Source organism: Pteropus alecto, unplaced genomic scaffold (assembly GCF_000325575.1).
Source record: "Pteropus alecto unplaced genomic scaffold, ASM32557v1 scaffold22, whole genome shotgun sequence".
NCBI lineage: Eukaryota > Metazoa > Chordata > Mammalia > Chiroptera > Pteropodidae > Pteropus > Pteropus alecto.
This window is the reverse complement of record NW_006434839.1, coordinates 15,598,876-15,612,338: the sequence shown is the minus strand read 5'-3', so window position 1 is coordinate 15,612,338 and position 13,463 is coordinate 15,598,876. Positions and strand designations below refer to the sequence as shown.

Here is a 13,463-nt window from a genome sequence, read left to right as displayed (position 1 = left end):
TATTCTTCTATAGACCTTAGCTCAAAAGTCACTTGTGCCAGAGAGTCTTTCTTGAGCCTCTGATTCGTTTTATTTTATATTCCCAAAGCACCCTAAGCTTTTCTTCCATAGCAGTTTTCACAATTATTTAAATGATTACATAAGTAATTAATTGTTTATCAGTGTTCCCAGGCTGTCAGCTGCACAAGGGCTGGGAGTCTGATTTGTTCACACGGTATCAGTCCACTTAGCACTATAATTTCTAGAGTAGGAACAAACTAAATGTTGATTGACCTTGTGAATCAAAGAACTGCAAAGCATACACATTCAGTTCTAAATCATTTCCTTTAATTAAAAAAAAAATCATTGAAAATGATCACTAATTTCTCCTATATATTGAGAATAATAGAGGCAGGAAAATTGCAATGTCAAATTCAACTTACAGTATTCAATCCTGACTAAGCCTCGAGCAGACCTGGAATGAGAGACTTTGGTGCCACTGTCCACATTTCCAGTCTCTGTCCTTCCCCAGCACACCTCTTTCAGTGGAGACCAGTGGGGTCAAGCTAAAGCTGGAACTCAAAATGCCTCCAAGGCAATGAGAGGAGCAGGGAGCATCTTCTCTGAGATTCCTGGTTACCACTCCAACCTCCTGACCCCAGGTCTCCCTTCATCTAAAAAGTCTGAAAAAACACTTAGGAGCTTTTCTACCCTTGCCATGAACTTCACACCAGAGCCTGAATGGAAAATGAGTTTTACAAATGGGCAGGACGAATTGCAATTTGGCATGCACAGTTAACAAACGTGGGCATATCCCTGTTCTTGAACATGTGTTGTAAATAATAAATTACAGTCAGTGCATAAAAAGAGATTTACCCATTATGGTATGTCAGGTGGTGTGACTTATAATTGTCTCAGCTAAATGAGATATATACTCTTGCATATAAAGGAGACACCGATGTGTCTAGTTAAGTATTTTTATCAGACTATTTATGAGAATCATAAAACGATGTAATTTGATTTCTACTAAACCAAGTCAAAAGTTCAACAACAACAAAAAGATACATCACTGAGATTCTTCAGAAACGGCAGCCTCTTGTCCATTAAATCTGCAGTAACTTATGCCAGGTCCTGATATGAAGCTCTTTCTGTGCCTGGTACTCACAGGAGAGGCCACCATAGAACAGGAGCCTTCTGGTATTAGAGAAGTCTCCAAAATTGACTCTACAATCAAGCCCATCATCCTTAGTCTGACTCTTTCTATCTCTTCCTCTCTCCCCGCCTCTCGGCCTCACCTTATGCCCTATATACTGCTGCAGGGTTCCAGGCTCTTATCCATGCCATTCCCTGCTTCTACGAGTCTTCTCCCCATCAGCTTAGTTTCCTGATGCTGTGTCTTCCTCTCCAGAAAGCCTTTCTTTACTATCCCACCCCCCAGATTAGCTTCTCTTCTGTGCTCTCAGAATACCTTGGACACATGTCTGCAATAGCACTTACCTTATTAACATGTTTAATTTACGTTTCAAACTCTTTCTTTAATCAGTAGTCTTCAAAGTGGAATGATGCATCTGAGCAAGGGAAGGGAGTGGCATGTCACAATTCACAGGGATGAAGCCAATAAAGATTAATATATGAGTACATTTATTTTTATCTAATCATTCTTATTTTTGCTTTGAATTGGACATAATATATACATATAGGAGTATATGTACCTATATTACAGTGCATGTGTGTTATTAAGCCAAAGGTTCATTAGCAATAAGTTTTTAATGATGACTGACCTAGATTATATATTTCTGCACAGCAGAGATTGTCCCTTATTCATCTTCCAATATCTAATATTTGATTTAAAAATGGTTGCTGAACTCAAATCAAGATCCATGCCCTCCTCCCTTCCACAACAGAATGCATGCAGCCAGGGCACAATCAACTAGGGAAGATTGCTCTACAGTGAAGTCCTAAAGACTCAAAGATTCAAAGCAAATGAGCGAGATTAGAGATAGCAATTTGCTAGAATGGATTTTTTTGCTATCGGAGATGATTTCCTTCCTTGATGGTAGGAAGTGGTCATGGGAGACAACACGGGAAGGAAGTTTATCTGGGCTCTCCAGTTTTAGCTGATATAGCCACAGATGGATCCCAAAATCTGCACATCGTAGTTATTTGGCAGAATTGGATTCAGTTTTTTCAGCTTGCCAATATAATGATGGTCAAAAATGTCTTTTCATTAACACTAGCTAATATAATTTTGAGTGACTTTTTTTTTAATTCGTAATTTAAATTCTAACCATTAGAAAATAATTTATAATACGCAACCTTGAGAATAAAATCTGTTACTTAACAAGGAAAAGATAATTCTTCTAATTTGGAGAAAGAATAGATTTATGCAATGATTATTGAATGAGAATTATTTTTAAGGAAATAGTTCCAGATTTCATTTAATGATATGTGAACAAAAGTTTTTATCGTAGCTAATTTTAGCAAGGAAGTATGACAACTTACACTGAAATACTTTTAATACTGGAAATATAGATGTAGTTTTCTTCTTAAACAAAAACTTCTTTATATTATAGCTTTATAGAGTCAGGAATTAGTGCTATCATCTATATAATTTCACATCTCACCATGACCCTAAATCACAAAGTTGAATTTTTTTCTCCATTATATCACTCAATCCGATTCACTTAAATGGGTGAAATCTAACTTGCGTTAAATACAAAGCTGTAAGTATAAATCAAATAACTTCTCCCAAAAGGCACTTTTATTCTTGAGAATGCTATTCCTTAAAATATATGTCATACTTTATTTCAGAAATCACAGCTTTCATTCATTCAATGTTTAAATATATAACATAGAATTTATGTTCATCTTTTTAACAATTTTAGTTAAGAGCTGGTATCATTTAAAATGTCAAGGAACTCCAGGCCTGCAGATGTTATACAGATGTCTATTTAAGCAGTATTATTAATTTAATTTTAAAAAGGCATTGTTAACCAATACAAAAATGCAAAGAGTTATGACTGTATAAATATGTAGTAGTATGAACCATTGGGACCAAATTTTGAGAGATCCAATCAGGCATCCTTTTTATGTGTGTGTGATATTATGTCCACAAGCTAATTGCACCCATATTTGGATCTTTGTGCTTGTATTTTGCCACTTATTCTTCTGCCTTAGAACAAGTGGCCAAAGCAGGCCTCAGTTTGTACAAAACTAGCTGTCAGCAAGGTGAGGGAGTGGTGATATCTGGAGAAGATGCATGTGCTCTTAGATACTTAAGGATCTGATGAAAACTGAGCCCTTCAAAATATTACTAAATCTGATCTCATTAGCAGAAACACACTTTTGTCCCCAATATCCCATTATTGTATTAGAAAGAAAATTAACAATCTTTTTTCTTAAACATAGTCTCTGTCAACACATAAACCCACTGAGTAAATTCAGCTATTTAAAATAAAGATAAATTCATTAAAACAACCTGTTTATGGGTTTTCCTATGAGCACGACCAAGTGATTTATTTGGCCATGTTTCACTTTCAAGTGATAATTTTGTGCTAATCTAGCCCAACATGATAAACGGAGACTACTGTATTATTAGTAATACAGCAAATTGGAGACTGCTGTGCCTCAGTTCTTCTGGTCCAGCGCTGTTGTGAACACACGATCCCACTTCTGTCATTTAACTCTGTGGACCTCATCTGTAAAAGAGAAGGACAGAGAGGAGGAGGATGTCCAAGGCCCATTCCAACCCCATCCAGGAGAAGTCTATATGTCCAGGGAATGCAGATCTCTATGAAGGAAAGCCTTTTCTGCAAGGAGGTTTTTTTTCTGAGGAATCCATCAACAAATATTAAACTTTAGACAATGTCTAAATCACAGAGTATTAGAAGAGGACGAGCAAAGATGTGAGGGGTTGAGTATTGATTACAAATCCTGTATGCAGGACCAAATTAGAATTAGAAAGCAAGCTATATTTTGAATGAAAAACACAGAAAAATTATCAAAGATAACTGGGTGGTGAAACAAGCACACCTCTAAATTCTCTACGTTGTTATCTTTTAGTAGTCCTGCTATTGCTGTCCTCCGTATATGGAACTTTGGAACAGCTTTCATGGGCAGATCTTTTTTCTCTCCAATACATACAATCTATTCTGTAGGACAGTCACTTCTTCAGTCTCACTCTTGTCAGGTCTACCTTGTCATTGTCTCTAAAGTACCACCCATTCCATCTCTCTAATTCTTGTCTATCCTTAAAACCTGATCTTATATGTTCCATAGACCCTTCCAGACAACTCTGGCTCTCATGGTGCTTTCTGCATTCTAAACTACCACGGCTACTTAGCCAGAAAGTGGGAGTGGGGGAGTAAAATACAGTCATTGAGTCCCAAGGATCAGGCACTATGGCAGGTGCTATACACATTTTTCTTATACAGAAAAGATTAAGTAATCTGTATAAATTAAACAGTGGTCCACAACCTTCACTGCACATGGAATTACATGAAAAACATTAAAAAAATACTGATACCTGAGTCCCATACCCGGTGGTTCTAATTTAATCAGTCTAGGAAAAAACCTGGGCACGGGGATTTTAACAAGTTTTCCGGGTGACCCTAATGTGCAGTGTTAACATCCATAGAGCTAGCTGGAGGCAGAGCCCAGCTGTCTCCGAAGCTCCAGGTTCTTCCAATACCACATAGATATTTTTACTCAATTATGCATTACTTATATTACACTATAATTATTTTACATGTATAAATTATAATTTATTTGATTATAATCAAATTAAAAGTTTGTTTACAAATTTTTGAGGTTTAACATTATAATTAGGAGGCTTAAATAAGTTCATATATTAAAATGCTGAGAATATCCTTAGCATCTGGCAGGTTATAAAAATGTTAGCTATTTTTTTAAATTCTGAAATTTTAACAGCAGTAGCACCTAATATATAACAAGGCAGATACTTCAACCATGTATTAAATTAAAAACCTTCTAGATATTTTCCTTTATCTCCTCCAGTTTCTCTCTCTTAATATACCCATGCTTATTTCTCTTTCTGTGATCAAGTAGTAAGCCATAAACTAGATAGGCTTTCAAATTTTTTTATTTGTAACTATTTCCACACACACACTTGCATGCACACTTCTGTCACCCCCGAGGTCTAGAATATAAAATGCACCATATTTATGCCCTGAAAGTAGAAATTCTTCCCACTAAAATTAACATCACACCAGATACTTTTGTTAGCAGAACCACAAATCAAAGCCAGAATGAGTAAAGTTATTCACATTTTTTCTTTTTTGCTCAAAAAAGTAACTGGGAATATTTAACTGTTCAATGTTTTAAAGTGAAACATCTTGTGGTAACATGTAAGACCTTCAGGGTAGAGCAGATGACAGAGACAAAAGAGTATGCTCCACAGGAGAGAGAAATGACCACTCTGTATTTAAGGTGCTAGTTCACACTCCATTTCTGAAAATATAAACAAGAAAAAGTCAAAAATCATTTCTTGACTTGTTTTCTAATAGATTATTTATCTACTCGCAAAAAAAGCTAAAGTCTTTTGAATGCATATAACTTTATCAATAAAATAGAAAAGATCTTAAATGAACCAAAAATATTCATTTATCTTATAAGTTTGTGACCTACTTAGTGCCTGAGTCTGCTAGTAACAAAGGTGAGTATGATATTTAACTGTGCTCAATACATTAAATACATTATCCCATTAAATCTTCACAGAACAGTACTTACTTCATATGACAGCTGAAGAAGTAAGGGAACAAGCTAGAAAGAGTTGAAGAGATTCACATAATAAAGGCCATCAATCAAATTTAAAAAACTAGTCTTCAAAATAATAAATTATCAGAATATTAAAGTAATCCTCTTGTATTTTGATTCTCTTGAGAGCAGGGAATATATATATTGCTGGACTGCTAACCTCAGCATGAGTTAAGCTAATGACTCTTGTGGCCAACTGCCTCAATATTAGTGACTCTCATCCACTTTGGTCCTATTCAGTGCCTAATGTACTATTTAAAAATAAGTAAAAAGTGAATAGTATCCGATCACTTAATTTTTAATAAGCGTGTGGTTTCATGGAGCGGAACTGATACCTGACTTCAGCTTGCACTGTGTTATTTCAGAACATTACTACACGTTGCAATTCAGTTTGGTTGGCAGGAGCTCACACATTGCTCCACTGGATTTGTATGATGAGAGTAGTCTTCTTCTCACTGTAACTTCTGTGATGGCGTGCCATAGTTGAACTCTAAAGTTACTTGCAAACTGTAATTTCACTAGTAGAAACTGAACTAAAGGACGTTTTGCTGTCTATTCCAGGCCAATGGATTGTACCTTGCCTTAGTTGTTCAGACAACAGGACCTGCGACTGGAGAGAAATAACTTGGCAGCCCCATAACTGCCAATATGGTGTCTTAACTAAGCCTCAACTGCAGCAGTGCCTGGGAGGAAGGAAGGTAGGTTCTGGATCCAGTGGGGAAAGCTCTTAATTTATGCCACCTGCAGCACCAAAGGCTCTACCACTGTATTTGCTAGACCAACTCCTGCTCTCTCACTCTGCAGAGGATAACTAACTGAATGCAATCTGGCTTTATGAATTCTGTAAATGTTATCATAGAAGAGCCTTAACAATTCTTGCTCAAAAATGCTCAATTATTTCCAAAGAAGTCTCCTTGACAGATGGAGGATATTAAAGTCATGTCCCGTGCTGTTCCAATTCCATGCTGGTCTTCTCAGCACAAATTAGTAAGAGCTCGCCACGTCCACTGACAGTTGGCAGTTCAGAGCAGCTGGCCTTGCCAACTGCAGCTCTAGCAAGACACTTGCAGTTAAAACAGACATCTGTAGCTTGCACGAGCAACAAAACGTTCCTGCATATAAGACTCACTTCTGCTGGAGCTGACCGAGTGCATGGCATTGTCTTCACACACTAACCTTCCTCATCTCTTTCACATTCCCGAGCAGATCTCGCATGGACCTCAGTAGGCTGCTTTTCCGTAGTGTGGCTTCTAAGCTGATTTCTCGGACATGCAGTGTCTTCTTGCTAGGCGTGCTCTGACTAGGTAGATTCCAGCAGAGCTCTTGGACGTGCGAACTGGGCACATAGACTGAGATGCTTGGTTACCATCAAGTAAGTAAGCCTTATCCAGATTTCAAAGCAGTTTTTATTAGATGGGCGTTTCCTTACAAACTGTTTGTAAACTCACACATGGGTACAACTAAGTTCAAAAACTGATTTTTTAAAAAAGCTCTATCCAAGCATAAAGAACAGGCCAGTTTTTCAGATTAAGTTTATGTTCAGATTTTTCTACTAACAAATAATTTCAAAAGAATGACAGGGAATGAGGTGTGGGTCAGAAGAATGTCTTCCCCATAATGATTCCAACATAAATGCCCCAATTTTCATGACCAAGAGTATCTCTAAAGACAACGTTGCAATATTAGTTACTTTAAACAAGGGAAGGCGGGGGGCACAAAAAATTTAGAAATTTATTAACTGTCAATTAATATTAACTGAGCATTGATTCTATGCAAGGAACTGTGCTGCTAACTTTCTCCTACCTTAAGTCCAATCAGACTTAACTTCACAAGGGCAGGGAATGGGTTTGAATCACTGCCATAATCTCATCGTTAGCATAATTTTTGATAGATAGTAATCACCTAATAAGTATTTATTGAGTAAACAGATAAGTTAAAATCTTGTTCATTCCAGGTCATAGTTCTGTTAGGTAGATATTATTATATCTGTTTTCCGCTTAAGAAAATTAAAGCTCAGAGGGGTTGAGTAATTTATTTGTGATCGCACATGTACGTGCGTGGTTAATACTCAGGCATTTTAACCACCAACTTGGATGATCCAACATTTATATCTGAGAAATGCAAGACTGGAAGCAATGAATGTAGTCGTTGCCATAACCGTCAGACTGCAATAAACTCTTTCAGAATATCATTCCGACCTCAGAATTTAGAGGGTTCCGGAAAATTCCAAGATGTCACAATCTATTAACCTGAAAGGCAGTAGATGTTAATTTAAGTTCATCACTAAATTCTGTGGCTTTGGACATGACATATATTTTTTCTCAGACTCATTTTCTTTATGTCAAATAATAAGACGTCTATGTGATCTAATCCTATGCTGTAGATTAATCAATTTTGTAGAAAGCTAAAAAAAAATCCTTCTTTCTTGCCTATCTTAAAATACCATAGACTGGGTGGCTTAAAGAGATACTTATTTCTGAAAGTTCAGAAGGCTGAGAAGTCTAAGACCTGGGTGCCAGTAGGGCACCTCTGTGACCTCATCTAAACCTAGTAACCTCCCCAAAACGCCACCTCCTAATACCACCATGTGGAGGTTAGAGTCTCATCATATGAGTTTAGGAGGGACACAAACTTTGGGTCCTAATATTATCTTTGCTAATTTCAAGGCTGATTATTAACAACACTAATAAATAATAGTAAGGAAAAGGGAAGATCAAGTTATCCCTACTTGTTTGAGAGACAGGATGTTGCAAAGTCTGAAAATATAGGCCTGTGTGGAGATTAGGTGATCCCGGCAGAGACCAGCCAGCTGGCTGCTTAGCAGAAAGGACTTAACTTAGCGATTCTCCTAGTCCAGAGGTGTCCTTCAGGCTTTTGTGCTCAGAAACTCAAATTTGTTAGCACACTAGCAATGGTCCTACAGCTGTTTTGTTTATTTACCAGGATGCTACTTTATTCTATACACAACAGGGAAGCCCTGTATTTTTAGCAGAAGAGTGACACAACAGAATTAGAAAATACATCCTGCAGCAGTGTCTAGGAGACTGTCTAGGAGAAGGAGGAAATGGGTGCTCGGCAGGCAGAGGCTGTTTAATGGAAAAATTCAGTCATGCAATATTAAGAAGGCAAAAAAGTGTAGAATATGTACAGAAGAACCCGATCGATGGAAAAACTAATGCAAGCAGGCTTACATACACAGAAAATTTCTGGAAATAACAAAGAGTTAAGAGTGATCACATAAGTCGAAAGAACTGGAAGAGGGGTGGAGTGGTGACAGGACCGGCTACAAATTTTTCGAGGCCCAGTGCAAAACGAAAATGTAGGACCCTGTGTTCAAAAGTTATTAAGAATTTCAAGAAATCGACAGCAATAAAACAAGCACAGGACCCTTGTGAAGGCCCAGGTCAGATGCTATCTGTATTATTTTCATTTTTTTTTTACAATGCGTTAGCATTTTTTTTAATTCAAATATCTATATCTTAAAAGGTCATATAAATCAGAATTAAGGCAGAAGCAGTGGAAATGCAAAGGATAAAGCGCCTGAGAAAGATCATTTATATTCAGAATCACAGGACTTGGAATGTCCAGGCAGGTGCCTATGCTCATACACCTCCCAACACGGAGATAGTTTTGTAAACATTCACAATTATAACTATGAAATAGTACTTATTTTATGGATAGGGGTAGGTTGGCCAAAGTTTTTCCCAGTGCCACTATTTCTCACTTTCTTTGAAAATAATATAAATATACAAAGTGATCCCCAAACTTACCTTTTTTACTAAAACAATTAAGTTCTCATGCTATCAGGAATTTTCTATAAGCACCATTCTATTCCAAAGACAAATAAATGTTAAAGCATAACAATTACAAAAAATTAGAAAAAGAAATAACATAAATATTTTGGTTTTTAAACACTTTATATAACTGTGGAGGGGCATCTCTTTCAACCATGTCAAACATTCAAGAAAAGAAACATATAATTTGAGGGACATTATGCAGAAATTCATTTCACATATGCATAAGGACAGCAAGGTCATGGGGTAGTAAGAGCCTCAGACTGGTAATCAGGAAGCCTGTGCTGCAGTTCTGATCCCATCAGATAAAGTGATATTTTTTATTCATCGAACCCATCAGAGTAACTCTACTGCTCCCATGTCGGAAAGCTGGCAATATCCATTACTCCCAACATGTTACCACAGAGGAGAGTCCAGCTGATCGCTTAACAGACTTAAGCTCAGAAAACTTTTTATAACTTTTGTGATGTCTCATTGTTTATTTATTCATCCCGAACATGATCCTCTAAGGTGTTAGATTTCTCTCAGAAGAAAACAAAAGAGAGAAATGATCATTACAATACAGTGTGACAATTGCAAAGGTAGGGAGAAGCACAGGGGCTGGCACCTGACCCGGATGCACAGGTTCTGGAAAAGTTACTAAGAAGTGTCGGGACAGAGGGTGTTGGTAGTTACAGGCAACCTACCAATCACACTACTTAAAATAGTTTAATTAAACTAGAAATACATAGGGATCTTCACTTTTTTCCCAAAAGAATCTACAGTGAGAATCCTATCACTAGAGCTTAGTGCTTTCTTGATTCCCCTCTTACTGGAGGAAACAGATGATGGACAGGAACCAAGCAGGTGAGGAGTGGACCAGAGATGATTGCAAGTTTCTCATTTTCCTGTGGGCTCTAATTTATGCATCTTAGATTCTGGAAAAGTGAGGATATACTTAAACAAGAAAACTTTAAAGGTATAGTAGCCTTACTAACCTGAAGACTTTTGATTAATATGTAAAACTCAGATTTTCACAGTGAGAATCCAAAAGTTTCATCATTGCCAGGAATAAGTAGTACCAATATGTTATGCTAAAAACTAAACAAAACAAAACCCCAGAACTTTATTTCAGTCCTAATCAAGGCAAGCTTCAGCTTTGGGGGATGCATTAAATTGAGTTATCTTTCTGCAAAAATCAGATTAAAAGGCAACAGAATTTGACTGGGCCGGTGAGAATTACTGGAAACGTAAGCCTTCAAATAGCATTCTGCTTTTTTTAGATTTTCCAAGAAGCCATTTCTCTCCATTGAATCTCCTTATGGTATTATTATGAGCTTTTGCATCTTTTTACTACTGTTTTACATTGATGAATGCAAAACTATACTTGGACATGGATGCCCACCTATGAGAAGAAAAAGACACACGATAGTTGATATTTTAAAAGTGGTTCACGTTTCCAGTAACCTCGACCAGGAATCCCTCTGTGCTTAGTGGCTCGTGAGCTGAACTGTGTGCTTCAGTCATTTGTCTTCACTTCAAAAGAGTGAGCCGGAGTCTGATCTGTGGAGGAGGCTGAAGCAAAGTTTCTCCTCAAAGCATTTGTATTCATTTCTATAGCATACTTGTTTATGTATACAAGGCAAGTAAATGTGGGACTCCTTTTAAAAAATTATCCAGATGTAAGTTATTTTATTTATAGGTTTTTGCATGTATATATAGGTTTTGTGACGTGTAATCATGTTGAAACAAAGCAAAATCGATTGAAAAATATAAGCTCTGTTTTCATTTATACTCTCACACATTTTTCTAAATGTGTACCCACCTCTTTGTAAACCATGAATGGAACATTTGTAAAAAATTTATCAGAGCACAACTTTAAAATCACAGCACAAAATATATAGAAATAGTTTAGAAATATGATGACCACATTTACCACTGCAAAAACTTGGGAGCCTGACCAAACCGAATTAAAGAAGCCCTTATTTTGTCAGTTGAAAACATAGTTCAGAATTTCAACCAGTAATAAAATATCTGAGAGAAGAGTGCAATTAGGAAAGAGGAATATAAAAAGGCAATATTTACTGAAAGTTCTTAAACTCAGCTGTTAAAACAGGAAATGTACTTACATTTTTAAGTAATGTTTGCAAGTTAAGTAGTGTCTTGGACTTAAAGGTGTTTAAATTTTTGAAGTGTGGCTAATTTATAATAATATGTTCTGACTAATACGTGAATTCCATTATGGTTACACAATTCATTGTCGCTTGTCAGTTTCACTGGAAAAGGGAGAGTGAAAGGGAAGGAACGCACCTCACTCCCACTGGGAGAGGATGACCGTACACGATGCCCATAATCCAGACAGAATAACAGTATAAATAAATAATCATGTTCCAATAGCTAAAAGGTGTGTGTCTAGGTGATATTATCTAGTTGTTTGCTTTCTCTTTTTTTTGCCAAATTTCATGTGTTTGAGAGTGATTTGCCTCAGTATCAATTTGCATTTCTTCTTGACCCCAGAGAGCAAACTGGTTGGTCAGCCAATTTAATCAAAATGCATCATTGGGAAACATTTGTTGTAATCATGTTACATTTCACAGAGAGGTGCTTTGTTGAGCTAGATTTTCATTAATCATCTGGCTAATTTCAGCCTTGTATTAGAGTTGAGTCACCCCTTGCCTCATTTAGAAATAGATATTTTTCTTATGAGGGCAGTGGTGTTCATTCATGGGCTTAGCAGAATCATTGTGGAGCTCTCCAGACATGTGGACTATGCTTGGCTCTGCATTAGACATGATGAGTAAAATTCCTCTTCACTTCACTTTCATTTCCTTTATTTAGTGATGTGCGAGCTCTCCAATAAGCAGGCACTGCCTAGATTAATGGACAAGTAGCTCCTCTTGCATCCTGTATAAAGTCCCCTCTTAGAAGGTTCCAGTGAAATCCGGTTAGTGGGGCCGAGTCCTATTGGGAACTACGTGCACTTTATTGTATCTGAAGAAATATCCCCACATTGAAGAGGAAGATGATAAATTAATTTTAAAATGAGGTTTTACCCTATCTATTGATTCTACGTGTACTCAATACTTTCCCAGCCTCAACAAGAATCTCCAGAAGAATCTGAGAAGCTAAACAACTCCAATTTATTAACTTTTATTGACTCAACCCAGATAGCCACTAATGCTTCTCTTCATTTCTTTATAACTTGACTTGCTAACTCTATCCTTGTTAGTTTTAGTGATTCTGGAGAAATGAGGTAATGAAGTAAAACATTTGGATGTTTAAGTATATCATTGTTAGCTCCCTCCATTCATGATAAAATAAAATGGAATAAAAAAACATTTCACTGATGAATGTAAGACTATTCTTGGACATGCATGTCCACTTGTGGGATTTTTAAAAGGAGTTCATTTAAAAGGGCTTTATTGTATATTTAAATAAAAAATTCCCAAGCCCTGGTTATATTTTCACTAATAAATAATATTTCTTGCTATTATATGTTTCAGGGTACCTATTTTTCTACAACTAGAAGTCCTATTGTGCAGCATGTGGATTATATATTAACTTTTCGTATACTTTACACTTTTACTAATTCGCAGGTGGAAAACCTGGTTTTAGTGTTTAGTTTTTCCTCAGAAAACCTTAGCATGTAGGAGAATGTGGTAAAGTCTAGATAAGGATTTATCAAACTTACTTCCTCTTCTTCATGGCACGTAGGTTGACTATATTTCTCAGTCTCCTTCAAAATTAGTTGTGTGGCCATGTGACCAAGTTCTGACCAATGGAGTGTGAGCAGCGGTGATGTGCCCAGCTCCCAGGCTGTGCCCAGATAAAACCTGGCAGCTTCTTACTCCTTCCCCCAGTTGGATATTAATGAGTAGGAAGTTCTTGGAAACTTTAACTGAGGAAGACATAGTCTAATCATCCTGACCCTGAATG

At 36.8% G+C, this 13,463-nt stretch overlaps 1 protein-coding gene across 1 annotated transcript in view; it reads left to right on the top strand.

Annotated features, from left to right (window-relative positions):
• CPED1 (cadherin like and PC-esterase domain containing 1) overlaps nucleotides 1–13,463 on the top strand; it is a 251,847-nt gene that overhangs the window by 212,100 nt on the left and 26,284 nt on the right. Inside the window, exon 17 of the mRNA XM_006910573.2 lies at nucleotides 6,316–6,452. Within this exon, the coding sequence (XP_006910635.1) occupies nucleotides 6,316–6,452 (137 nt within the window). The remainder of the gene's footprint in view (nucleotides 1–6,315; nucleotides 6,453–13,463) is intronic.